Source organism: Cucurbita pepo, chromosome 9 (assembly GCF_057944985.1).
Source record: "Cucurbita pepo subsp. pepo isolate OVF chromosome 9, ASM5794498v1, whole genome shotgun sequence".
In the NCBI taxonomy this organism is placed as follows: domain Eukaryota; kingdom Viridiplantae; phylum Streptophyta; class Magnoliopsida; order Cucurbitales; family Cucurbitaceae; genus Cucurbita; species Cucurbita pepo.
The window spans coordinates 13,909,256-13,935,874 of NC_141806.1; the positions used below are offsets into that span (position 1 = coordinate 13,909,256).

General features: G+C 39.1%; 5 protein-coding genes and 1 long non-coding RNA gene across 7 annotated transcripts; 4 read left to right on the forward strand and 2 right to left on the reverse strand.

The window, feature by feature from the left end:
- Positions 1 to 1,011: 1,011 nt before the first annotated feature.
- Positions 1,012 to 2,937, forward strand: LOC111801752 (transcription factor MYB1R1). Its single transcript, XM_023685892.2, has 3 exons — positions 1,012 to 1,381; positions 1,698 to 1,906; positions 2,282 to 2,937. The coding sequence occupies exons 1-3, from the start codon at positions 1,105 to 1,107 to the stop codon at positions 2,681 to 2,683; spliced, it is 888 nt and encodes a 295-aa protein (XP_023541660.1). The 5' UTR covers positions 1,012 to 1,104; the 3' UTR covers positions 2,684 to 2,937.
- Positions 2,938 to 5,290: 2,353 nt separating this feature from the next.
- Positions 5,291 to 6,454, reverse strand: LOC111801757 (uncharacterized). Its single transcript, XR_015422419.1, has 2 exons — positions 6,371 to 6,454; positions 5,291 to 6,082 (listed from the first exon to the last, which is right to left on the reverse strand). It is a non-coding gene; the product is annotated as an uncharacterized LOC111801757 (long non-coding RNA).
- A 1,627-nt stretch (positions 6,455 to 8,081) lies between these two features.
- LOC111801754 (Pre-mRNA cleavage complex II protein family) lies at positions 8,082 to 11,589 on the forward strand. The gene is made up of 10 exons (XM_023685895.2): positions 8,082 to 8,297; positions 8,719 to 8,941; positions 9,078 to 9,175; positions 9,302 to 9,335; positions 9,611 to 9,780; positions 9,907 to 10,093; positions 10,247 to 10,427; positions 10,595 to 10,694; positions 10,907 to 11,034; positions 11,327 to 11,589. The coding sequence occupies exons 2-10, from the start codon at positions 8,757 to 8,759 to the stop codon at positions 11,378 to 11,380; spliced, it is 1,137 nt and encodes a 378-aa protein (XP_023541663.1). The 5' UTR covers positions 8,082 to 8,297; positions 8,719 to 8,756; the 3' UTR covers positions 11,381 to 11,589.
- Positions 11,590 to 12,543: 954 nt separating this feature from the next.
- On the forward strand, positions 12,544 to 15,506 carry LOC111801753 (putative myosin-binding protein 5). Of its 2 annotated transcripts, none has more exons than XM_087127142.1 (5): positions 12,544 to 13,512; positions 13,813 to 14,703; positions 14,775 to 14,918; positions 14,996 to 15,116; positions 15,195 to 15,506. In XM_087127142.1, the coding sequence occupies exons 1-3, from the start codon at positions 12,777 to 12,779 to the stop codon at positions 14,804 to 14,806; spliced, it is 1,659 nt and encodes a 552-aa protein (XP_086983268.1). In that variant the 5' UTR covers positions 12,544 to 12,776; the 3' UTR covers positions 14,807 to 14,918; positions 14,996 to 15,116; positions 15,195 to 15,506. The 2 variants fall into 2 exon arrangements, with proteins under 2 accessions (XP_086983268.1, XP_086983269.1); XM_087127143.1 differs by having other exon boundaries at positions 14,781 to 14,918.
- Positions 15,507 to 17,920: 2,414 nt separating this feature from the next.
- On the reverse strand, positions 17,921 to 18,856 carry LOC111801755 (uncharacterized). The gene is made up of 2 exons (XM_023685896.2): positions 18,326 to 18,856; positions 17,921 to 18,239 (listed from the first exon to the last, which is right to left on the reverse strand). Exons 1-2 carry the CDS (start codon positions 18,797 to 18,799, stop codon positions 18,084 to 18,086), a joined length of 630 nt encoding a protein of 209 aa, XP_023541664.2. The 5' UTR covers positions 18,800 to 18,856; the 3' UTR covers positions 17,921 to 18,083.
- Positions 18,857 to 21,796: 2,940 nt separating this feature from the next.
- Positions 21,797 to 26,141, forward strand: LOC111802253 (hydroxyproline O-galactosyltransferase GALT6). Its single transcript, XM_023686553.2, has 7 exons — positions 21,797 to 23,129; positions 23,738 to 23,970; positions 24,044 to 24,334; positions 24,430 to 24,558; positions 24,641 to 24,814; positions 25,521 to 25,628; positions 25,717 to 26,141. Exons 1-7 carry the CDS (start codon positions 22,280 to 22,282, stop codon positions 25,924 to 25,926), a joined length of 1,995 nt encoding a protein of 664 aa, XP_023542321.1. The 5' UTR covers positions 21,797 to 22,279; the 3' UTR covers positions 25,927 to 26,141.
- The last annotated feature ends 478 nt before the right edge of the window (positions 26,142 to 26,619 follow it).

Below are 26,619 nucleotides of genomic sequence, written 5' to 3' on the forward strand. Positions count from 1 at the left end.
TTCGATTTTTCAAAAATTCAAAAATAACCCAATTTTTATGGTTTGAGTTGGGTAGTCGAGGTCGAATTATCCGATCATATGAACACCCTTTTCAAAATCTTTTTAAAGTTAGTCCCTATACTTTTCAATTTGCAACAATTCAAACCCCACGGTCGGAAACTTTCATCGACACGAGGGGTTACATAGCAATTTAAGTAAAAGTAAAGGGCAAATGTGCAAATATTATTTTGTTTGTACATGTGATGTGATATAGTTTTTTGATGCTTTGTCCCCACACATCTCACCTTGGGGTTTGTGTAAAGATTTGAACCATATATTGTTGAATGTTGATACCCTCAATTGCCCCATTCTTTCAATTCCTTCATTTTCCAATCTTTTTACATTCCTAGGTTTCTTTTTTCCATCCAAATAACTTTAACCCGACTCGTTTTGCTCGTAAAATAGTGAATTCGATAGTAATGTTAAATTACAGGTATACCCTTTAAATTTTAAACTAAAATCGAGGGCTGTGCGTTTTTATCTTGGGTGTTCTTCTGTCGTGCGACCTGTGGTGACCCACGTCTCCTATTTGTCCAGGACGAGAGGCTTGAACTATGATTCGATCAGGGTATTCAATCCTGCTGATGAGATGCCCAGTTTAGGATTTTATTAGGCATCAAATTTAAAATTAAATCTAATAAATTCGTTAAATAATTTTAATATCGGGTAAATACGATTTTTTTAGATTTTTAAAAAATATAAATAAAAGCATTATTTATCTTTTAAAAAAATAATAATAATCAATTAAAATAAAAAAAAGGAAATTAGCGTTATTTGCAAAATAATAATAATAATAATAATAATAATAAATAAATATTATCCATAGCTTGTTCATATTTCAAAGGAGGAGTGATAATTAGATAATAGGAAATACACACAAAAAATGAAAGCCAACCAGAAAGTGCCACGTGTTACATAGACACTCACTCCCATGATTGTCACAGCCGCATATATATATATATATAAAGCATAATTCAATGCACCACTTGTCTTGATATTGTTGTTTAATTTCGGTGGGTTTCTTTTTCCTTTTCTGAAAATTGTACTGCGTCGTCGAAGTTGCCGATGACGACCGACGTTCCTGATTCCGCCGTCTCCGGCGGCGATACCAAGGAAATCATGTTGTTCGGAGTTAGAGTCGTGGTGGACCCGATGAGGAAGAGCGTCAGTATGAACAATCTCTCTCAGTATCAGCATCCTCCTGCGGTTTCCAATGATGATAACGGCGGTAATAGTAAGGGTAATATCTCCGCCGCTGAGAGGAAGGAAGATTCGGCTGCTGGTTATGCTTCTGCGGACGATGCCGTTCCCAATTCCGGTGGGAATCGTGAACGCAAGCGAGGTTCGATTCGTTCCCTGTTTTTCTTGTCGTTTCTTTACTTTTTTCGCCAGGTTAAATATAATCGTATCAATAGTGCGATGAAGATGATGATGATAATCAAGTGATTTTGAAATACTATTTGCGATTCGTCTGAGTAGTTCCTGTAAAACACTAACACACATTCGATTGATTTTTTTGGGACGTTTTGATAGTTGGCAGGTTCTCACTTAATAGATTGAGAATTTTTGCTAGGTTTACTTTGGAATCGTATAGATTAGTTGAATTTATTCGGTATTTGAAGCTAATTTTGGGAAGTTTGTTTGTGGATGATTCCCAGGAGTACCATGGACGGAGGAAGAGCACAAACTTTTCTTGCTGGGATTGCAGAAAGTAGGGAAAGGGGATTGGAGAGGAATTTCAAGGAATTTCGTTAAAACTCGAACCCCCACTCAGGTGGCTAGCCACGCTCAAAAATACTTTCTACGCCGAAGCAACCTAAATCGTCGCCGCCGTAGATCCAGCCTCTTTGATATCACCACGGATACGGTAACTCTCATCTTTACTAAATTTATGACTTCTGTTTAGATGGTGAGAAGAATCCATGGATTGGTTTTCAAGTATTTTGCACTCTGTTGTTTGATTCCTTAGGGTTCCAAACTGAGATTTTCAGTTGAAATAGTGTATTCATTTGGGTAGGTGAATCAGGATTTCAACAAACAGATAGTGAAATTTCTTGGCCAATCTCCTTTTGGAATTTGCTCCTTTGTTCTTGCATTTTTTAACCCACAATAACAAAGAAAACCACCACTTCGAGTAGCAAAGGGATATGAATGGTAGTTTTGGGATTCTAATGATAGTATACTTCAATAAGTGCAATTCCAAATCGATCTTTACTTATAATTCTTTATCTGGGTTCATTAGGTAAAGGTGGCTGCTGAAGAACACCAAATTCAACTTCAAGATAATTCCTCCAAATTGCAATCCTTATTGCCACCTCCACCGCCTGAAACTTGCAACATAAATGGATATCATCATCCGATGCCAACTTTTCCTCTATCTGTTTGCCCTGCAGTTTTACCTGTGCCAAATCCAATCGAAAATCTCACACTTAGGCAAGAAAACCTTGACCTTGCTGCTGAAATTTTGCCACTCAATCCAACCACACCCAACATTAACTCGAATTCGAAGTCGGCATTAAAATCTGGAGCTCTTTCTCTTAACCTTTCTTTGCCTTCAAACTCTGCCAATTCTTCATCAAAACACCCTGATTTCCCAGGAATCTCAAGAATGAGCAGCGGGGATAACATTATCAGTGTTTCTTAAAATCACTTTGAATGGTATGGTATAATGATCTGGAGACAAAGTGATTAGGCCACTAACTAAAGTTGTTTGTTGTAGTTGTATATCCCTTTCCCCAACCCCCCAAAAAAAGGAGCTAAGAGAAGAGATAGAACTGCTGTGGCTTGTTGTTTTCTTTGTTTGGATTGTTGTTCATTTGGTGTTTGTCTGTATAACTGAACCTAACAAGCTGTCTCTGCTCTCTACTGCTTAATGATAACGTCTTGGCTTTTTCAGTATCTTTGTGTGGCCTTGGAGTGTTTTGAATTAGGGAAAATATCAAGTTTGATCTGGAGATTGTGATGTAGATGCCTCATGCCTCATATTTCTCTATCTTTTATTAGATTAGGTTTGGTGCATCTTGTGATTGTGGATAGCATTTGATCCTCTTTTGTGGGTCAAGGTGGTTGTACTGTCATTTTACTTATATGTGAAGCTCATTCTCTTCCAATGCCAGATTTTATCTCATATGCCCTCCTTTCCGTTGCAAGTTCCTCAAAGTTTCATTTATAGTTCCCGTCACGTATTGTCGTCAGTCTCACGATTTTAAAACGTGTTTACTAGGAAGAGGTTTCCACACCCTTATAAGAATGTTTCATTCCCCTTTACAACTAATGTGTGATCTCACGATCCATCCCCCTTGGGGGCCCAGTGTTTTCGCTGGTACACTGCCCGATATTTGGCTCTGATACCATTTGTAACAATCTAAGCCCACCTTAAGGGCCAGTGGCCAGCGTTCTCGCAGACACACCGCCTGGTATCTGGCTCTAATACCATTTGTAACAACCTAAGCCCACTGCTAGTAGATATTGTCGGCTTTGGTCCGTTGCGTATCTCCATCCGCCTTACGATTTTAAAAAGCGTCTACTAAGGAGAGGTTTTTTCACTCTTATAATAAATGTTTTGTTCTCATCTCGAACCAACATGGGATCTCACAATATTGGTTTTCTTCTCCTCGCTACATAGTCTTTGATCAAGAAATGTATTAGTACTGAGGAAATAATCTTGTTTCGTTCTTGGTTTGATTTGATCTTTTAGACTTTATTTTGACTCTTCATGTATATGTATCCTATAGGTATCGGGCCAACTTCTAATCTCACGAGCCAACAGCAGACCATACGAGTCTTTTTTGTTTTTTTTAGATCAAAGTAAGTGTTATTAAATAGCAAAAAGTTACCATTTAATATAATGTAAATATGTAGAAGGCACATGCAAAAATATGTGAAAAATTAAAAAGTGGGATCTAATTCTGATGCGCATTACTTTGGGAACTTTTATAGCTTTGATTAAGTAATACCAATAGTGTGGTTTTCTTGAATTTCTAGCTTTTTAGGTTCTATGGATTCTCAACAAAAGGGGATGCCATTCTTATGTGGTTGCTCAATACTTGGATAACACTCAAAAGTTAGGTATCTCTTTTTCCACTTTCCATTTTAACCATCTTTACATTTAAATGAATATTATTCTGATCCATTTCCTTAGTCTTTTGCTAAAGCGATGTATCCGTGGGGAAGGAGCGGTGTAGCTCGACCAATAAGGGAGTCGAGGAGAAGGAGCGGTGCAGCTCGACCGAGAAGGAGCTGAGGGAAAAGAGCGATACAACAACTCAACTGATAAGGAGACGAGGGGAAGGAGCGATGCAGCTCAACCGATAAGGAGCGATGCAGCTCAACCGATAAGGAGCTGAGGGGAAGGAGTGATACAACTCAACCGATAAGGAGCCGAGGGGAAGGAGCGATGCAGCTCGACCGATAAGGAGAGGGACACTCACCTTTTTTATTGGCTCGACCGATAAGGAGCCAAGGGGAAGGAGTGGTACAGCTCGACCGATAAGGAGCCGAGGGAAAAGAGCAGTGCAGCTCGATCGATAAGGAGCTGAGGGGAAGGAGCAATGCAGCTCGACTGATAAGGACTTGAGGAGAAGGAGCAATGCAGCTCGATTGATAAGGAGTCGAGGGGAAGGAGCGGTGCAGCTTGATCGATAAGGAGCCGAGGGGAAGGAGCGGTGCAGCTCGACAAATAAGGAGCTGAGGGGAAGGAACTATACAACTCGACAAATAAGGAGCCGAGGGGAAGGAACTGTACAGCTCGACCGATAAGGAGCCGAGGGGAAGGAGCAGTGCAGCTCGACCGGTAAGGAGCCGAGGGGAAGGAGCAGTGCAGCTCGACCGGTAAGGAGCCGAGGGGAAGGAGCGATATAACTCAACCGATAAGGAGCCGAGGGAAGGAGCGATATAACTCAACCGATAAGGAGCCGAGGGGAAGGAGCGATATAACTCAACCGATAAGGAGTCGAGGGGAAGGAGCGATATAACTCAACCGATAAGGAGCCGAGGGGAAGGAGCGATGCAGCTCGACCGATAAGGAGAGGGGCGCTCACCTTTTTTATTGGTGGAGCTGTATTTGTTTGGGGGAGGCCAAGAGAAAGAATGACAAGGACAACTGTGTATTAATCATATGTTTTTTTTTTTCGTCAATCTATTGGATTACTTAGCGTTTTTCGATTTTTTCCTATGAATCACACCAAATGAGTTTGAAACAGTCTATTAACGTCTTCTCGAGTTAGGATACGAACAGGAGGCAAAAAAAATGAGTAGTCAACGAAATTAACCCTGCGTTGGTATTTCCCGACTTCCCTTCCGATGCTTCGAGAAGTGGCAATGAAGTACGAGAGAGAAATACTATATGTTGATGGTCGATGGTCGATGGTCGATGATCCGATCTTCTACTTGTTGATTACATATTTTTTAATTCATCAAAATTACTTTGAATTTATTGTTTAGTAAACCAAATGAAGTAGCGCTTAGACATTAATTCACAGGGATAAAATTTAGAGAATATATATATATATATATATGTCTATATATATATATATAATTTTCCCCCCAAAATCTGGTTAGTTCCGAGCAGAGGAGGCTCTACGAAGGCGACTTTCAGCGATTGGATATGGCTTCTTCGCCGTCGATTCATCCAAATTCTTCCTGTTCTTATGAACTTTCTCTATGTATTCAGACGCCCAACCATCCACATTCGCCTCAATAAAATCGCTCTCTTCGCGAATCAAATACGAAGAAGGCGACGGCGACGACGGCGACGAATACCTAGGCGATCCATGGCCGATTTGGAAGCCTCCTCCGCCTGGCTTCGTCACGTAGATCGGCTTCGCACGGCTCTGCGGCTCCTGCAACCGTCTACTTCCTGGAATCAGAGGCGTCGTCGCCGGATTTCCTCGCGATTGCCGCACTGCCGCCCTAGATCCAGCAGTTACTTCATTGGCGGTTTTGGCGAAAGAAATAGAGCTGGAAAGCTTGATTAAATTCGCTACCAATAGCATGGATTTCTCGCAGAGCGATTCGCTCGATCTTCTTTCTTTACCGATCATAGCTGTAATTGATTGGAATGAAGAAACAGAGATGAAGTTGTGTTGTATTTATAGTATAATAAGCAATGTTTTTGAGATTCTTTGCTTTTGAGGAGAGTGAGAGATGAGTGAAATCATAGTTCTAAGTTTGGATAGATTGGTTAGAAGGGAGATTCCATGTTCAAATTTTCAAAGAATAATTTAGGGCTTTTGCAAGTGGATAGATCCCTTTCTCACTTGCTAAGAACTCTACATAATCTATGAGTGCAGGGATGAGAAAGAAGAAGAATCCATGGGAGACTGATGGTTACCTTAGCAATATGATAATGGATATGGATGCCGCGATGTCAAATCAGGTCTTTCTTCTTCCTCTTTTTTTCGGTCTCTTTCTTCTTGGTTCTAGCTTTATATGCATTTGTAACGGTTTAAGCCACTGTTGGTCAATAATGTTCACTTTTGCCTGTTAAGTATCGTCGTTAGTCTTACAGTCTTAAAACGTGTCTATTATGAAAAGGGTCTAGCCCTACTTCGACCAGTGTCTTGCGCCGACTGATGAGATATCATTTGTAACAGTTCAAGCCTACCGCTAATAGATATTGTCCGCTTTGGCCCATTATGTATCTCCGTTAGCCTCTTGATTTTAAAACGTGTCTATTAGGAAGAGGTTTTGCACTCTTATAATGAATGTTTTGTTCCCCTCTCTAACCAATGTGGGATCTACAAACTAATTTATGAACATGTCTTGATTTAGAGATCAGAGGTTCAAATCTCTCCAAAGTGAACTAATAAAAGTATTTTATGGTTGAATATTTGATTCAGCTAAAGCCATAAGCTTATTGGTGTAAGCTTCGTGCTCTTCCAACTCTGTAGTGCTGACGAACTTAAAGAAAAATTTAAGCTCCAACGTGCTTTTTTGCACTTGTTCGTGGCTTTGTTGGATATTAGACGAGGTTTTTTTCATCCTCAACCAAGGTTCACGTCATTTGTAACTCTACCCGACTTGCTTCTACTATAGAACAAGTTCTATGGCTCAACCGTTGAGGTTCCTTGTGTCCAATATTGCATCATTTTAATTCTCAACAACACGGTCCACATGTTGCTACATTAATCTAAAGCTTCACCGAGATGTGTTCAATTAGTTAGATTAAAACAACCCTAAAATGCTCGACTTAGAACCTACCACGTGATTTGAACTTGCCAACACTTCTCAAAGCATTATAGTGCTAACTGAAAGCAAAACTAAACAAACAAAGACTTACGAGATATTTAAAATGCTTACTAGGACATGATTGACAAATTTCGTGTCAACCACGGGCTATCGAATATCATTGGTGCTTTATGATATCTACGAGCATTAGAATGTCATCCACCTTTACAACTCGTCGAAACTCTTATTGAGAATTGACTCATGAGTTAACTTCATTGATACTCCCGAAGATATCGATGCTTGTGTTATTTGCATCTTAGTTTATCAATCTTGTTAAGAATGAGAAATAGAAATGGAATTTGGATCGAAAGTATGATCTTCATTAATGTTTACCACCGTTTAAATAATAGGATACAAACTATCAACTAATACTTAAAAGACCGAAAAAATATATAACTAACTAAATCTGTTAAAAGATAAAATAAACGGCTCATCAAATCTTATGATAAAATATACTACTAACAATTCTCAAAAAAAAAAAAAAAAAAAAAATGATTACTGATATATAAGATATACTCCGTAACTAATTATTAAAATATATTCTTCAAATATCATATCTTAATAAATCTTGCCAACTCTTCTTGGTGTATAGATGATGCACCGTTCTCCTCAGTTGTATCACGACATCTCTCGATTCTTATATAATTTTAGTTGAATTGTTTAAGTTGTTCGAGTCATCGGGTCATATGAGAACATCACTCGTTTTATTACTATTATTATTTTTATCATTATTGTTGCTATTTTTTCATATCAGTTCATTTTTTCTTAAGAAAAAACAAAGATAAACACACGTGTAAAATAAAATTAAAAAAAAAAAATTAAGAAAAAAAAGGAAAACCTAACTGCTCCACGCCACTTCTTCTTCTTCACGCCGTCTCCTCCTCCTCCGTTTCAGCAGCTTAGCGTCGACGCCGCCTCTCTTTCTTGTTCGCTGCTGTCGCCTCCATTGTCTTTCTTCCGTTCGTGCTCCCGCTGCCTCCTCCCTCCTAGGGTTTTTCCACTGATTTTATACTCCCTGTCTGTTGTTACAGGTGCTCTATGGCTTTCTTCTCACTTGAAAAACACAATTAGAACTTGTCTAATGAAAGAATGGAAGCGTTGTTTGATTTTTTTGTATCTTTTTTAATATCAATAGTCGAATAGTAACGAAGATAAAAACAATCTTGGTTTGTATTTGGCTGTTATGATTCGGACATGAATTAGTCATCTTATTCTTGTTTAGTTTCTAGCTTGATTGGCCGAACAACGTCAAACTTGTTTATATTTGTATATTTGTATATTTGTGATCCTTTGAATGTATGGAAATAAGAACATGAATCTAGACATTTTTTTTTTCATTAAAATACGAATCAATCACTTCTTGAACTGTTAAAGGTAGTCAAGTGAATGTCATTGTTCTTTGTATGTATTCATAATGGTGAGTGTGGACTAAATTGATGAATTTGCTTACAGTTGCTAGAGATTCAGGGAGACTCAATAAAACCCCATTCATGTCTTCTCTTTTAGAACTTGAAAACTCTCCCAATATTTTCATACCTGAAGAATGGTCCGAGGCTGCAGAGTCCATAGTTTTTGATTCTCCAACTTCGCCGCCTCCTGTTGTTCTTATCTGCGGTGCCAAAAACTGTGGCAAAAGTACTTTCTCACGCCACCTTCTCAATGTTTTCCTTCAAAGGTTATCTTTGTTCTTCTTTTAATTATTGATGATTTCAAAATTCAAATGTGGAAATGGGTTTTTTTTGGATACCTCTATGTTTCCTTGAGTTGATAATGCTTTACTCAATATGGTTTTCTTTTATTTCTGCTTGCAGGTATAAAAAAGTGGTTTACCTGGATTCAGATGTTGGACAGCCTGAGTTTACTCCACCGGGTTTTCTGTCCCTCACCGTGGTCGACAAACTAACGCCAGGTTATTTCGTTAAGGTCCTTTGCAGTGTCAATAGATTCTCGTGTACCAAACGTTAATAAATTTTTCCCCAATTGTAGTCTCTCTTGACTGAAAATCATTTTTTTTCTTCTTGTTTTTTGAAACTAGATTTGTCGACTCCATGCCTAAAGACGCCAGAGAGGTAAATTGTGTTGAATTCATTCTATATATATATAGATATTGTAATTTGCTATCTGCATCTGTTGAATCCATCTTTTTTAATGTTGCTTTTTGTTTTCTGTTATTGAATATCTGTAACTCGACTATATGATTTGTGTTGAGGATTGTCGAAGTCAAAACCTATTCTAATTTTTTAACCAAGGATGATTTTACTATATCTTATGCCCCTTTCCTATTTGTAAATAATGAAGAATTCTGTTTTCTCACTGTGTTTCTTTTCCCTTGTTCTTCTTTTAGATGTTTTTTCTTTGGTGATGTATCCTCAAAAAGAGATCCAACAGCTTATTTAAGTTATGCAAGTCGCTTGTACGATTATTACCGCAAAGAGTACCATTCGATTAACAAGACTCAAGAACTTGCAAAGATTGAATTGCCTCTTATTATTAATACACCTGGCTGGGTGAAAGGTATCCTACTCTTTTGAATTGTATATATGGCTTAATCAACATTTTTTTTCTTGCTTTGGAAAGTCTTCGACAAGTTACGTATTACGTTCTCCTTGTTTATTTAACTTCGATTTGCGAATGCCCCAGGTGTCGGTTATGAGATATTGGTAGATATGTTAAAATACATTGCTCCATCATATGTAGTCAAAATAAATATATCTGCTGAAAGTAAGAACCTTCCGGCTGGGGAATTTTGGCTAGAAGAGGAGGAAGATTTTGGGTCAACCAATCTAATAGAAATACGTTCTGCTCGGCAAGATGCGTTTAATAGATCGTAAGCTCTTTACTATCTTTAATTTCAAAAGCATATATTTATGCAGGTTAAAGGTTTCCCATAAACCTTTGTTTCATCGACACGTTTTATTTCAGACAATGACTTCAAACATGAAAGTATAATATTCTCACATCTCTTCCTTCATTGTGTTAGGATATTAGTACAAAAGGATGCAAGTCTCATGCGAGATTTGCGTATAATGGCGTATTTTAGACAGTGCTTTCCTAAAGATTGCAGTATTACCACAATTAAAGAGCTTGCACATGCACTGGCATCTCACCCTCCTTATCAAGTTCCAATATCAAGCATTAAGATTAGACACCTACACTGTCAGGTTGGTACAAAAAGAAACTTCACCAATTTTCTTTCTTCTTTCTCCCTTCCATTGAACATCAGCAATGTTTATCACTAATTCAAATGTTGCACCTTTCTCGTACTGAACCACCACCCCTGCATGCACACAACGTACCAGTATTGATCATGTCTTCATTTATCACTTAGGTCCCAAGCGATCAGATCTTCTATAGTCTGAATGCGACAATCGTCGGCTTAGCTGAATCCTCCAAAACTTCTGAAAATCTGTCATGGTGTGTTGGCCTTGGTAGGTTACTTCTACTACATTGTACCACCAATATTTTTTGAGTTATTTATCAACATGAGTATAGCAACTTGCATAAAATATACACTCTCGATCAAGAGGTCAGAGTGTTGAATCAACGTTTGAGTTATCTGCTTGTTTCGGGCCTTAAATTCATTTCCCAGAACTCCGTACGTAGTTTAATTTGATGCTCTAACTAATATCTTACGGAACAGGAATCGTTAGGGGCATTGATACATCTAAAGGTCTGCTATATGTTATCACACCCATCCCCCATGGCACATTGGAAAAGGTTGACCTTCTTTTACAGGGTTTTATCCAAATCCCCTCTTGTTTGTTGCAGGTAATAAATAAATCCTTGTGTGAATTATTACCCATCTTCTTTTCATATTCCATTATTGTTTCCAATTTCTTTTTCCAAAATCGTTCAGCTGTTTCCCAGTACATAACTCTGTAGCAACTGGGACACTTTTTGTTGTTTTAAAATTTTTAAGCGCATAGTGAAGTTGATAAGATTGTTGTAGCTCGATGAAACATAAGTCCAAAGGGATTGAGTCTGGTTGAATTACATAATTTTTCAGGTCTACTATCATATTGACATTGTTCTAAACTTCTTCTGTGCAATTTTGTTCCAGGTTAAGGGATGCATATCTCCTTACATGTCTGCAAACATTCTGCCCACGAGCTAGTGCATTTACAGAGCTTCAATGCATTAGTTCTTTTTGTTCTTTGATATATAGTTCATTCTCTGTAAATATATTTGTCAAGAATTGTATGACAGTAATCTGCCATTTTTGTTCCTTTAGACGCATCAAATTTGTTTTCTCGAGGAAAAAACTGGTTGTGGAGTGGAAATTGTTATATGAGAGGATCTCTAAAAGGAAAATTTATTTGTTTATTCCCACTTTGATTTTATTTTACAAACTACAAGTTAACTAAGCAAGTGAGCAATAGAATAGTTATAAAATTTGAGAAGAATTAGATATCCATCGGATTCTTATTAACTCGGACATTTTCTTGAGAAAAATTTGAACTGTTTTAGGAGCGAAGACCGTCCTTAGTAAAAATTGTTCTTTTGGACTTTCCTTTCTGATATTTCCCTCAAGGTTTTAAAACGTAATTGTTCTTTTGGACTTTCCTTTCTGATATTTCCCTCAAGGTTTTAAAACGTGTAGGGAAAGGTTTCACACCCCTTAAAATGTTTCATTCACTTCCCTAATTGATGTGGGATTTCACTATTCACCCCATTGGGAGCCCAACATTCACGCTCATACCATTTGTAACTGCTGAAGCCCACCGCTAGCAAATATTGTCCTCGTCCTCTCTGGGCTATCCCTTCTGGGTTTTTTCCTTAGGTTTTAAAACGCCTCTAATAGAGAGAGGTTTACACACCTTTGTAACGAATGTTTTGCTCCCCTTTTCAATCGATGTAGGATCTCACAATCCACCGTATTAAAAAAAAATGTACAATGCATCTTATATAAATAGTAACTTTCAAATAGGACCTAGACCGATTTTACATTTTTTTAAAAAATTTATAAATTCAAAGTTTGAACCTAAAAACATAAAATTTAATTTTACATCTAATAAATCAATCAACTTTTAAAACTTATAACGGAAACTCAAAATTAAAATTAAAAAATAAAAGTTAAAGATGTACACGTGGCAAAAAGGTCAAAATTGTAATTAACTGCTATCAGTTGGGAAGTGCAGGAATGACCGTTATTTCCGGTAAATGGTCAAGAAAGACAACCTCAGGTTCCTCCAAAAAAACCGGACATAAATCCCAATAAGGCTCTTCTTCCCCTAACTTAGCTCATAACCTCTTGCTTTGCTCTGTCGCCTCTCTCTCTCTCTCTCTCTCTTGGAAGAACACAACCCAGAAACACTCAGACACAGAGGACAATCCTAAACAAAAAACACACAAAAATCCCCCAACAAACAAGGAAAAAAAGGGAAAAAAAAAGGTCATGATCTAGGTCTGGTCCATCCCACCAAGATCATGATCTTTTCATCTCCATAAAAAAAAGAAAAAAAGAAAAAAAAAAAACTCGGAATCTGAACCCATTTTCTTCCAGCTCGAGCATGGCTTCTCGTTCCTTCACCCGTTACGTAGAACAAGAACTCGGAAAGTTCCCACATTTCATAGTTTGCGCAGTCCTCGAATGGGTTCTCATAGCTTTGCTTTTCCTTGATGGGTTTGTTTCATTTTTAGCCAATGAATTCGCTAAGTTCTTCGAATTGAGAGTCCCGTGTTTGTTTTGTACCAGAATCGACCATGTTTTCCTACGTAAAAACGCAGACAATTTCTACTACAACAATGCCATTTGTGAAGGTCACAAGAAGGACATTTCGTCACTTGCATTTTGTCACAACCATAAGAAACTCTCCGACATTCGAAAGATGTGCGAGGTTTGTCTTCTATCTTTTGCAACCGGGAAGGAATCTGATTGCGATACCTACAAATCCCTTGTCAGGATTTTGCATAAGGATCTCGAGTGTTTCGTCGAGGATGATAACCGACAGGTTGTGAGCTTACCAATGGGGAAGGGCAGCGGGGATTTTTGTTGTTGTTCGTGTTGTGGGGAGCCATTAAAGGTGAAATCGTCGAATTCTAAAGGAAAAAACGGGAGTACGTTTTCGCAAGCACCTGCACCTTCACCACGTGCCGCATTTTCCAATTTAAAAAATGAGGAGAAGCCTACTGGGTTGGAAATACCACATATTCGTTACACCGAACTCAAACTGTTATCTGATAGTGAACCAGAATTTGTAGAAGACGATGAAGGGTTACATGGAAGGAATCTCGATGCTCATCCATGTAAGTTTTATTTATTGAATTTCAATCCACCCCCAATCACTTCGAGTATGTCAAAACATACCAACCTACGACACCAAACGTCTAGGTCGATTAACTGAACTAACCTGAAACCAATGTTTTGAAAATTTATGAACTAAAATCTTAATTCTTTGAATCAACGTTCACAAAATCTCTTAACCTAACCCAATTCAACCCAACCTACGAACATACCATAAAAACCGACACGACTCGACTTTCTTTCTCGACATCATCCTTCACGTATACCGTATAATTTTAGTATCCGAATTCATTTGAATGCAGTTAAGGAAGATATCAAAGCAGCTAAAACGCCATTGCTACCTGAAACAGAGGAAGTTCATGAAAGTTCCAGGACACCACTTTTTGGCAGAGGAAACAAATTCTTTGGTATCCCATTAACAGATTCTGTAAACGACAGTCCCAGGTGGGCGATTAGGATCCCAAAAAAAACACAACCAGAAAGAACAGAGCTAACAGCAGAGACATATGAGACAGACATGTTGGGGACAGGAGACAATGATTCGATCTTGAATTGCTTGAACAGACAGGTTCCAATCGATCGAAAATCACTCATGGAGTTATACATGGAACTCGACGAAGAAAGAAGCGCTTCAGCCATTGCGGCAAACAATGCAATGGCGATGATTACTCGTTTACAAGCTGAGAAAGCAGCTGTTCAAATGGAAGCTTTACAATATCAAAGAATGATGGAAGAACAAGCAGAATATGACCAAGAAGCCTTGCAAGCTTCTAATGATTTGCTTGCTAAAAGAGAGGAAGAAATCAAGGGCTTAGAGAATGAACTTGAAGCTTACAGAGCCAAATATGGATATCTTGGAGAAGATGAACTATCTGATGAAGATTACCAAGAATTCAAGTCACAATCATGTCTATCTTCTGAATGTAGTACACCATTTAGCATCACAGGGAAAGAGAATAACAAGCAAAGTTTTAACCATTTCGACGGGTTGAAGCTAGCCGAAGATCATAATATCAAAGAAGAAAGTATGAACAGCCATGGCATAGTTTTGCCATTCTCCCAGAATGAACCATTGAGAAGCTTTAGAGGAGAAAAAACATATCTTTTAGGCCGCTTGAAGAAGGGAAAGAAGAACATCTTATCCTCTGATGAATCAAGCTCTGGAAGTGTGAATCAAGTAGATGAAGCAACAGGTATAGTGTTATATCAAAGACGAACACGAAACGTTCTAAGCGAAGATTGACTTCGATTTCTAATCTTGCAGGAAAAGGAAGAGGTTATGAACTAAGCCAATAACTCACGGATCTTAACGACACGGTACGAGTATTCGAAGTAGATGACGAATTCTCCAAGCAGGAAACTTCGAAACCTCGTCGACAAGAACAGTGATTCTTAACTCCACATATCGGTAAAGTACTCGATAATTCTAGATGGGTTTCAGCTAAAGAGAGTTTGAATTTAGGTGGGTGTTTTCTTTCCTTGCAGTTTCTTTTCTTTGTAGGATGTAAATAGTGTTGTGCATGACAAGCTGACTATAGATATCAAGAACTTCATGAAGCTCGATAGCGGCTAATTTATTCGACACCGGCTAATTTATTCGACACCGGTAAGAGACATTCTTTCATTTGTTCTTTAATCAACAGACAAAGTCTAAGTACGATGATGTTTGGTTTTGGATTTGCAGCTGCAGAGCTAAAAGATAGTCAGCTGTCTAAGTACGCGATGGGTGTAGAGTGGAAATGGTGTTAAAAGCAAAGAAGGGAAGGAAGAAGGCCTATAGAACCTTAAGACAGAGAGACAAAACTGTTAGAGTTGTATGATTCAAGAGTTTTTTTTTTAAGTTATTATCCCCTCCCCTAAATGTTCTTTAGAGTTCATCAAAACGACAGCAATATGCCAGGAGTTTTGATTGGTTTCATCCCATTTGCTAAATGGAAACTGGAAAGGGGAAGAGGCCAATCGTTTCTAATGCAGATAGATATCATTTTCGTTGTCATTCATTGTTCTAGCATGTGAGATCTCACGTTGGTTGAAGAGGGGAACGAAGCGTTCTTATAAGGGTGTGGAAACATCTCCCTAGTAGTTGCGTTTTAAAATCGTGAGGTTGACGGCTAACGGGCCGAAGTGGACAATATTTGTTAGCGGTGGGATTGGGTTGTTTACAAATGGTATCAGAGCCAGGTACTAGGTGGTGTGCCAGTGAGGAAGCTGGGCCCCCAAGGGGGTGGATTGTGAGATCCCACGTCGGTTGGAGAGGAGAACAAAGCATTATTTATAAGGGTATGGAAACCTTTCCCTAGTAGACACGTTTTAAAACTCTGAGGTTGATAGCTAATGGGCCAATGCAGACAATATCTACTAGTGGTGGGCTTGGGTTGTTACAAATGGTATCAGAGCCAGGCACCGGGCGGTGTGCCAGCAAGGACGTTGGGCCCCTAAGGAGGATGGATTGTGAGATTCCACATCGGTTTGAGAGGGGAACAATGTATGGAAACCTCTCCCTAGCAGACACGTTTTAAAACTGTGAGGTTGATGGCTAATGGGCCAATGCGGACAATATCTGCTAGTGGTGGGCTTGGGCTGTTACAAATGGTATTAGAGCCAAACACCGAGTAGTGTGCCAGCGAGAACGTTAGGCCCCCAAGGAGGGTGGATTGTGAGATTCCACATCGGTTTGAGAGGGGAACAATGTATGGAAACCTCTCCCTAGCAGACACGTTTTAAAACTATGAGGTTGATGGCTAATGGGCCAATGCGGACAATATCTGCTAGTGGTGGGCTTGGGCTGTTACAAATGGTATCAGAGCCAAACACCGAGTAGTGTGCCAGCGAGGACGTTAGGCCCCCAAGGAGGGTGGATTGTGAGATTCCACATCGGTTTGAGAGGGGAACAATGTATGGAAACCTCTCCCTAGCAGACACGTTTTAAAACTGTGAGGTTGATGGCTAATGGGCCAATACGGACAATATCTGCTAGTGGTGGGCTTGGGCTGTTACAAATGGTATCAGAGCCAAACACTGAGTAGTGTGCCAGCGAGGACGTTAGGCCCCCAAGGAGGGTGAATTGTGAGATTCCACATCGGTTTGAGAGGGGAACAATGTATGGAAACCTCTCCCTAGCAGACATGTTTTAAAACTGTGAGGTTGATGGCTAATGGGCCAATGCGGACAATATCTGCTAGTGGTGGGCTTGGGCTGTTACAAATGGTATTAGAGCCAAACACCGAGTAGTGTGCCAGCGAGGACGTTGGGCCCCAAGGAGGGTGGATTGTGAGATTCCACATCGGTTTGAGAGGAGAACAATGTATGGAAACCTCTCCCTAGTAGACACGTTTTAAAACTGTGAGGTTGATGGCTAATGGGCCAATGCAGACAATATCTGCTAGTGGTGGGCTTGGGCTGTTACAAATGGTATCAGAGCCAGGCACCGAGTGGTGTGCCAGCGAGGACGTTGGGCCCCCAAAGGGGGTGGATTGTGAGATCCCACATCGGTTGAAGAGGGAAATAAAGCATTCCTTATAAGGGTGCGGAGACCTCTCTCTAGCAGACACGTTATAAAACTGTGAGGCTAACCATGATACGTAACGGGTCAAAGCGGACAATATCTGTTAGCGGTGGGCTTGGACGGTTACATTTCAACTAGCAATGCTTACACTTTTGTCCACGGCCAAATTTTGAACAAATGAAGCCTAATATTCACTAAGGGTCCCATCCTCCTACCAAACTCAATGACAATAGTCCAATTTCAAAATAAGGAGCTATAAATAAGTATCCACACGTAAGAATTTGCATCCAATATCAGGCATCAACGCTGTGGGCCTGCCATAAGACTTGGCTGACCCGGTGTTTAAGGCTGAAACATGGTCATTTCTGTCCACCGCCCTTCTCACAAAGCCGTACATGGACGTGACCCGTAGCGAGGCAGAGATAACTAAGTTACATATGGAATATGGCAACGTCAACAACATTGTAACAGCCCAATCCCACCGCTAGCAGATATTGTCCACTTTGGCTCGTTACATATGGTCATCAGCCACACGATTTTAAAACACATCTACTAGGGAGAAGTTTCCACACCCATATAAGGAATACTTCGTTCCCCTCTCCATCCGATGTAGGATCTCACAATCCACCCCCTTGAGGGCCCAGCGTCCTCGCTGGCACACCACCCAATATCCGACTCCAATACCATTTGTATCAGCCCAAAGCCACCACTAGTAGACATTGTCCACTTTGGCCCGTTACATATCATCATCAGCCTCACAATTCTAAAACACATCTACTAGGGAGAGGTTTCCACACCATTTTAAGGAATACTTCGTTTCCCTCTCCAACCTACATAGGATCTCACAGATAACGTGTATACACTCCAAATACGGTATTTGAGCCGTAAAGAAAAGGGTTATTCCATCACTAAACCTCAATAATTGCTATGAAAATTGCTCTATCAACAGCTCATAAGACATCCCTAAACATATTATAGGAGGAATATACTGTATGGCTACTGTGTTTCTTATCAGAACAAATGTACAAGTATTAGGATGAACAGTCTCTTTTACCTTGGCCATCTACTTCAATCAGCTCTTTGTACAGAGGTTTTGAACAATAGAACATACAGCTTTTGGTCCATTGCTAGATACAAGAACCCACCAACTGAATGAGTCACAAAGGACCCAAAACTTGTCCCCACGATGCAGTGCCAGACCGGGCCATAAGCCCCATCAAACTCCTGAAAGAATTACAAACAAACCCATAAAAGTTATTGGCTGATCATTCAAGAACTTGAACATTGCACATGAACCTTAAGCTAATTACCCTCTTGAGAGACAGAGCAAGAGCCTTGGAAGTGAATTTCTCCATACTGTCATGAGCTTTTCTTGCATAATCCACTGCATGAATCTGCATAGCAGGTGGCATGTCAACTGATACCACTTTCATGCCGTTCTTTGCAAAGATATCAGCCAATTCAACTTGGGAAGCTGCAAAGGACTTTGTTCTTCCACCCTTTCGAAGTAAGGACACTGTTGGTCTCATACTGTCAGGGCGATGACCCTTTTGAAGCCCTTTCAATTCCTTCTCTTCATTAGCAAATTTCTGGAGGTGGGGTTTTGATTTGATCATAGAAGAAACAGCCACAAGGGGCTGATTATGGAGTTTGGGCAAGGGAGAGGGCTTAGGAGCAGCAGCGGCAGCCATGGCAGATTCAAGCTTCGGGCATGTGGGGGGATTAGCCACTGAATCAGGATCAGGAGGGGCTAAGCTGGGGAGATGGCTGGAGGGTTTCGCCATGGGAGATCTGTGAGAGAAATGGAGATGAAAAACCAAAAGGGTGGGAATGTTTGGGGTTTAGAGAGATGGGAAGCCATTTTTGGATGAGGAAATGAATAGTGAAATTGTGTGTGCTGTGTTCATACCACTGCGTGATGCGTTTGACTGATCACACCTAACCCTTGCCTCGAATTCAACACAGCTTTGTTGAATTTGAATAGCTTTAGCTTAATTAATTCCCCTAATCATGTTCTAATCATGTTTTCAATCCCAGATTTTGTCCCTAAGCAGCTCCCATTCATTGATGCCATTCCTTCTAATAAGCTTCACCTCCCCTGTTCTTTTCTTAATTTTTTTATATAATATTTGAATTGTGTTCGGTCGATATATGACCCAACTCACTCAAAAATAGATGAGAAACATAAAATTTTCGTAGATCGTTTAATTTTTTCAGTAGGGATCGAACCAGCGTTAGTAGATCAAGCCACAAGTTTATAGACCGATAGAATTCGACTTTTTGTTACATTTATGATCAATAATACGAGACCAAATCGAACCATTCAATCCAAGTCATAAAAGTTGTGTTCGGGTTAGAATTTTTTTTTTTTTTTTTTTCCGATTTGGGTTGGGTTAAATTTTTGTAACATGGAAATTTGGTTGGTTCTGTGGGCGTTTTTTTTTAAAGTAGGGCTACAACCCAACCGTACTCCTCTTTTTAAAAAAATAATCTTTAACGTTTATAATCAATTTTAGTAATGCATGGTAACTTGTAATCAAGTTGGGTTGGGTCATGAATCTCTGTTGGAGTTGTTTGGGTTATCAGCCCAACGAATTCAAAATTTTAGATACCAAATGTAACAGCTCAAGTCCACCGCTAGTAGATATCGTCTGCTTTAGCCCGTTACATATCGTCATCAGCCTCACGATTTTAAAACATGTCTACTAGGAAGAGGGTTTCGAGATCTCACACCAAGAATCATGTATGTTTCTTTTCCTCCACTTATTTTAAACATAACGAATGGTCTTGCTTGACCTAAGATCGCATCGAGAGAGTCGTTCTTTCTGACAATGTTCAGAGAGTTAGCACACGAGTTCTCGTTGACTCGTAAGAAGAACGTGTGCAGGCTAAGGTCGCAAACAGCGTTGAAATTAGATCAATCCACCGTAATAAGACAACAAACATCGAGGACATAGTTTTAAGCCACTAAAATGGACATTTTCAAACGGAACAACCAACACATAAAAAAATAGTATTTAAAGTATTTATAAATTTAAAAAATAGCAAAATATGAAGAAAAAAAAAATCTAAAATTTTATTATTTATTTTTTTGAATTAAAAAAGAAAAAAAAAAGCAACCAAATTCTACAAATTTTATTTTCTACATTTTAAATATTTTCCATTAAAATATTTAAATGAATTTCAGACTCAATAAATTATGAAAAATATGGAAACCACAATAATTAATTCTATTTATTTTTAGTTAACAAATAATTTACATTTAAAAATAATAAAAAAAATTTAAAAATAAAAATAGAACAAGAAAAGGGCATAGAGAATAGCGAGACGGCAAGAAAGGTGAGAAGAATATTCCCATTTTATTAATATTAAATAAAAAAAAAACATAATCATTTGATATTCTTGTTTGGTTGGCTGTCTTTCTTGTCCTAAGACGTGCCAAATGACAACCACATCCAACAAAACCTCATATTATTGGTTTCCCCAACCCTGTTTCCAAACAACCCTTTTCCACTCACCTTCCTTTATTTATATATTTATATATTTATATATTATAAATAAATATTATTAGATTAGCCCAACCCATAAGATTTTCCAATAATAATAACGTTTAATTACTTTACTCAATATTCTATTTTGTCTTTTCTCTTTTGGACCTTTTCTTCATATTCATTTCATGAGTTTTTTTTTTTAATTATATATATATATATATATATATATATATATATATATAGTGACAGCCGAAGTGTATCACGAGCAGATATTGTCTTCTTTAAATTTCCCTTTTTGATTTCTCCTCAAAATTTTTAAAAACGTCTATGCTAGGGAGAGGTTTCCATAACCTTATAAGAATGTTTCATTCCCATCTCTAACCGATGTGGGGTCTTATAATCCACTCCCTTTTGAGGCTTAGTGTTCTTGATGGCACTCGTTCATCTCTCCAGTTGATATGGGATCTCATAATTCACCCCGAGTTCGAGGCCAGCGTCCTCGTTGACACTCGTTTTTCTCTCTAATTGATGAGGGATCTTACAGTCTACCCCTTTTGAGACCCAACGTCCCAGCTTCTTAAAATAAAGACTATCTCACACGGACTAAAATATGCTTAACTTAGAGTTTTTATTATTAAACTCGTGAAAAGGAATGTGCACTTTATTGATATGGATATTAACTTCCAATTGTTTTAAGCATTTCTTAGTCATTCTATATTTAGTATCTCACTCTTATTATTCCTCTCAGTTCATTTATGTCTCTCTCTCTTAGACAAACAGATGAATTCTCTTACTTCATATATCTTTAAACTCAAAGCAAAACCCAGTTATATTTTGTCTTATTCTTAGTCAAACATGGATTAGACTCGACAAGCTCAAATCCGTTCATATTTCACTCTTGAACTCAATTGGGTAAGCTCTACTAGTATGACACTCAAACAGATGAACTCTCTTACTCCACATATCTTTAAACTCATAAGAAACAAAACCCAGTTATATTTTATCGTATTCTTAGTCAAACACGGGTTAGACCCCCGACAAGCTCAAATCGGTTCATATTTCACTCATGAACTCAGTTGGGTAAGCGAATTTAAACTAAAAATCGAAACTTTTTGAAACAAAATGAATAGATTGAACGAAAGAAGTTCACCAAACGGCACAAAAAAGAAGCAAAAAGGGGGCTTAGAAGGCAACAAAAACAAGAAAAAGAGTGAAGGAAAGCGACGAGGAGGAGCCGTTGGGTGGAAACAACACTATATAGAAAGCTGACTGAGACCAAGTCCACCTCCTCTCATTTTCAAATTCTCATTGGAAGAAGATTCCATCTGTTTCCGTTGGAAAGCCATTGCTTTTTCTTTCAAAAGTTTTCATCATTATTCTTCACGCATTTAAAAATCAAACCCCATTATTCTATTCAACCATTCATTTTCCTCCATCTTCTTCACCGACTTCAACACCATTCTTACGCGCTTATATTCATCGGACCCGAGTTCTTTCCCCCTTTTTCCTTTTTGATTTCAATTTTAAGAACATTTTGAGTGTTGGGTCTCTTTCGATTTCGCAAAATTTTAAGAAATTTCTGTTTAGAATCGCGTTAACTGTTCATCTGGGTTTCTTTTCCCCTAAAAGAACGAAGAAGAACAGTTAACGATCGAGGGTTTTCGATTAATCCAATCGATTTCAAGTTCTTCTTTAAGGAAGATTGTTGTTGTTCTTTCTTTTCCGGGAGTTGAAGGTGGGGTATCTCTGTAAATCCCTACCTTCAAACTAGAAATGAAGAGACCCAAATCGGAAAAAGTCGATATGATCGTCTCGTTAACGAGACAGAGATCGATTCAAATCCTTTTGTTCATCGGATTTCTGTATCTCCTTCTTGTTTCTTTAGAGATTCCTCTTGTTTTCCGAGTTGGGTCCGGCGTAGTTTCTCCAGATTCTTTATCTCGGCCTCCTCCGCTTGAGAGCGAGGAAGATTTGGAAGAACGAGAAGCCCCATCTCGCCCTTTGGAGAATATATCTAGAAATTCATTACAGCCGACTCCAAGTCGACTAACTCAGTTCAATAAAATCATTTCTGGGTTGGTTTTGGAAACGGAAGCGTTCGAATCAGGGCTTGAAGATGCAGTTTCTGAGTTCTACAGGTCTGCAAAGATTGCTTCCGAGGTGGGGAAGAAATTCTGGGATGAACTTGAATCTGGAAAGATTCATCATATAGCGAAGAAGAAGGCTGAAAAAGAATCAAACTCTTCTTGCCCACATTCAATTTCTTTATCTGGGGGTGAGTTTTTAGCTCATGGTGGTGTTATGTTGCTGCCCTGTGGGCTCACGTTGGGATCCCACATAACGCTTGTGGGTAAGCCGAGAGTTGCTCATCCTGAATATGATCCTCAGATAACTATGGTGAGAAATGGTGAAGAATCTGTGATGGTTTCACAGTTTATATTGGAGTTGCAGGGCTTGAACACTGTGGAGGGTGAAGATCCTCCAAGGATTTTGCATTTCAATCCAAGATTGAAAGGGGATTGGAGTGGGAGGCCTGTGATTGAACTGAATACTTGTTACAGGATGCAATGGGGCTCGGCGGTTCGATGCGAAGGCTGGAAGTCGAAGGCCAATGAAGAGACAGGTATTGTGAATATTGATATCTTTTTATAGGTTTGTAGCTTGCCATAGCATTGGATTTTGCTGAATTCATATGAACAAAACATTGATTTTGCTAGAGTTTGGTCTTTTGATGATGTTTTTCTGATCATTAGGCTCCTGTTATTGTGTTCTGTTTCATTTAGTCTGTATATCACAACAATGTATTGTTTGATTCTGCTTGGTTGTTGAGAGCATTATGGATATCGTTCTGAATCGTGATATATGTAACGACCCAAGCTATTGTCCTCTTTGGGCTTCCCTTTTAAAACGTGTTTGCTAGGGGGAAGGTTTACATACTCTTATAAAGAATGCTTCGTTCTCCTCTCCAACCGATGTGGGATCTCACAATCCACCTCCCTTCAGGGTTCAACGTCCTTGCTGGTACTCGTTCTCTAATCGATGTGGGACCCTCTAGTCCACTCCCTTCGGAGCCCAGTGTTTGTGTTGGTACAACGTCTCATGTCCAATTGTGAGACCCCACATCGGTTGGGGAGGAGAGAGAACGAAGCATTCTTTATAAGGGTGTGAAAATATCCGTTAGCGGTGAGCTTGAGTTGTTACCAATTTGAGTAATTCTTAAGATTTTTACAGTTGATGGCCAGGTGAAATGTGAAAAGTGGATAAGAGACGACGAGGGGCACTCAGAGCAGTCGAAGGCGACGTGGTGGTTGAACCGACTCATTGGTCGAACAAAAAGAATGGATATAGACTGGCCTTTTCCTTTTGCTGAAGACAAGCTCTTTGTTCTAACGCTTAGTGCAGGCTTTGAAGGTTACCATGTCACTGTTGATGGGAAACATGTTATTTCGTTCCCTTATCGAACTGTGAGTAAAGAAATGATCGATACCGATACGTTTACCGAACGTTTTTCTTCCTTCCCTAATGGTTGTTTTACAGGGATTTGCCCTTGAAGACGCCACTGGACTATCCGCCATTGGAGACATTGACGTTCAGTCTGTGTTGGCTGCTTCTTTGCCAAGATCACATCCTAGTTTCGCGCCTCAGCAGCACCTCGAGAAGTCGAGAAGGTGGCAAGCACCGCTTCTTCCTGATGGCGAGGTAGATCTTTTCATCGGCATTCTCTCTGCTGGCAACCATTTCGCCGAGCGGATGGCTGTAAGGAAGTCTTGGATGCAGCATAAACTTATAAAGTCGTCAAGGATTGTAGCTCGATTCTTCGTAGCACTTGTAAGTAACAACAAGAACAGTTCTTTCTCGTTCGAGTTCACGTTAATCTGCATCGTTACATTGATTATAACCGTTCCGAGTTCATATCTATGCAGCATGCACGAAAAGAAGTAAACGTCGAGTTGAAGAAAGAAGCCGAGTTTTTTGGTGATATAGTCATAGTTCCTTACATGGATAACTATGACCTTGTGGTTTTGAAAACTGTGGCCATCTGTGAATATGGGGTGAGTTTTTTTTAGCTGAAATATTGATACGAAGAGAAGTCGTCTCGTGATTAATCCTGTGAATTCGATATTGTTTACGTAGGTTCGTGCTGTGTCTGCAAAATATATTATGAAATGTGACGACGATACGTTTGTAAAAGTAGATTCGGTTATGAATGAAGTTAGGAGTGTAGCTCGAGCTGGTAGCGTTTACATTGGCAACATAAATTACTACCACAAGCCCCTGCGCTACGGAAAATGGGCTGTCACGTACGAGGTAAGTTTCGTGTATATCTTGACCTTGCATATCTAGTGTAATAACTTAATCCCACTGCTAGTAGATATTGTCCTCTTTGGGCTTTCCTTTCCGGGCTCTCCTTCAAGGTTTTAAAACGTGTATGCTAGGGAGAGGTTTTCACACCCTTATAAAAAATGTTTCGTTCTACTCTCCAACCGACGTGGGATCTCACAATCCACCCCTCTTTGGAGCCCAGCGTCCTCGCTAGCACACCGCTCGGTATCTGGCTCTGATACCATTTGTAACAGGTCAAACCCACCACTAGCAGATATTGTCCTCTTTGGGTTTCCTCGGGCTTCCCCTCAAAGTTTTTAAAACGCGTATGCTAGGGAGAGGTTTTCACGCCCTTATAAAAAATGTTTTGTTCCACTCTCCAACCAATGTGGGATCTCACAATCCACACCCCCCTCTGGGGCCAGCGTCCTCGCTGACACACTACTTGGTATCTGGCTTTGATACCATTTGTAACGGGTCAAACCCACCACAAGCAGATATTGTCCTCTTTGGGCTTTCCCGTGTTTCCCCTCAAGGTTTCTATAGGGAGAGTTTTCCACACTCTTATAAAAAAAAATGTTTCGTTTTCCTCTCCAACCGATCTAGGATCTCACATCTAGATGCTTGCAAAGACACGTTTTTATCTATCGAGACAAATCAATCAACATAGACTCGTTATCTTATGTTTCAGGAATGGCCAGAAGAAGATTATCCACCTTACGCAAATGGACCAGGATACATCGTGTCTTCCGACATTGCTCGTTTCGTGATATCAAACTTCGAGAGACGTAAATTAAGGGTATGTTTGATTTTTACGAGCAGCACCTCGAGCTCGAGTTCTTTGCATAAAACATGAATTCAAAAGATTGTGTTGTTTGTTTGAACAGTTATTTAAGATGGAAGATGTGAGTATGGGGATGTGGGTGGAGCAATTCAACAGCTCAAAAGCAGTGAAATATGTGCACAGTTTCAAGTATTGCCAGTTTGGATGCATAGAAGACTATCACACAGCTCATTACCAATCTCCCAGACAGATGATTTGCCTCTGGAACAAATTACAGAGACGAGTGAAACCCGAGTGTTGCAACATGAGATGAACACGAACACGAAACCGATCGAACCGCACCGAACCGAACCAAACCGATGTTCGGCCCTCGTTGTTACCTGCAGTCAACACCATTTTTTTGACTGCTGCTTGCACCCGAGCGTGAATCCTGCCCTTGTATTTTGTCTCGAGCCTCGGTTTTAGGTAATTTTTTAGTTCATGTAGAGAAGAAAATATTCCAAATATCAAATTCATTATTTCCCAGGAGATCTTATGACTAAATTAATAAAAATACGGTCGAAATTAATAAAAGTTTTAGATTTTATTTCAAAAATACCCTTAAATTTTTTTAAAAAAATTAAAATATGCCGTTAGAAATCTTATAAAAACAATAAAATAAAATAATAAATAAATAAATAAGAGGAAAGGATAATTTCGCAGCACTCTTTGGTTGAAAATTAAATTCATTGACAATACTTTTTATGTGTTTGTTTTTGTCGTTATCTACTTTTAATATTTAATATTTTAAGGGCTAAAAATATAATTTTCAAAAGTTTGTTTTCGTTTTTTAATTTTTTCTAAATATAAAACTCGTTACATAGATACAATGTATGGGATTCCACGTGGATTAAAACAAGACATTTTTTATAAGAGTGTGTAAACCTCTCACTTATAGACGCGTTTTAAAATTATAAGGTTGACGGTGGTACGTAATAGGTCATAGCAGACAATATCTACTATTGAT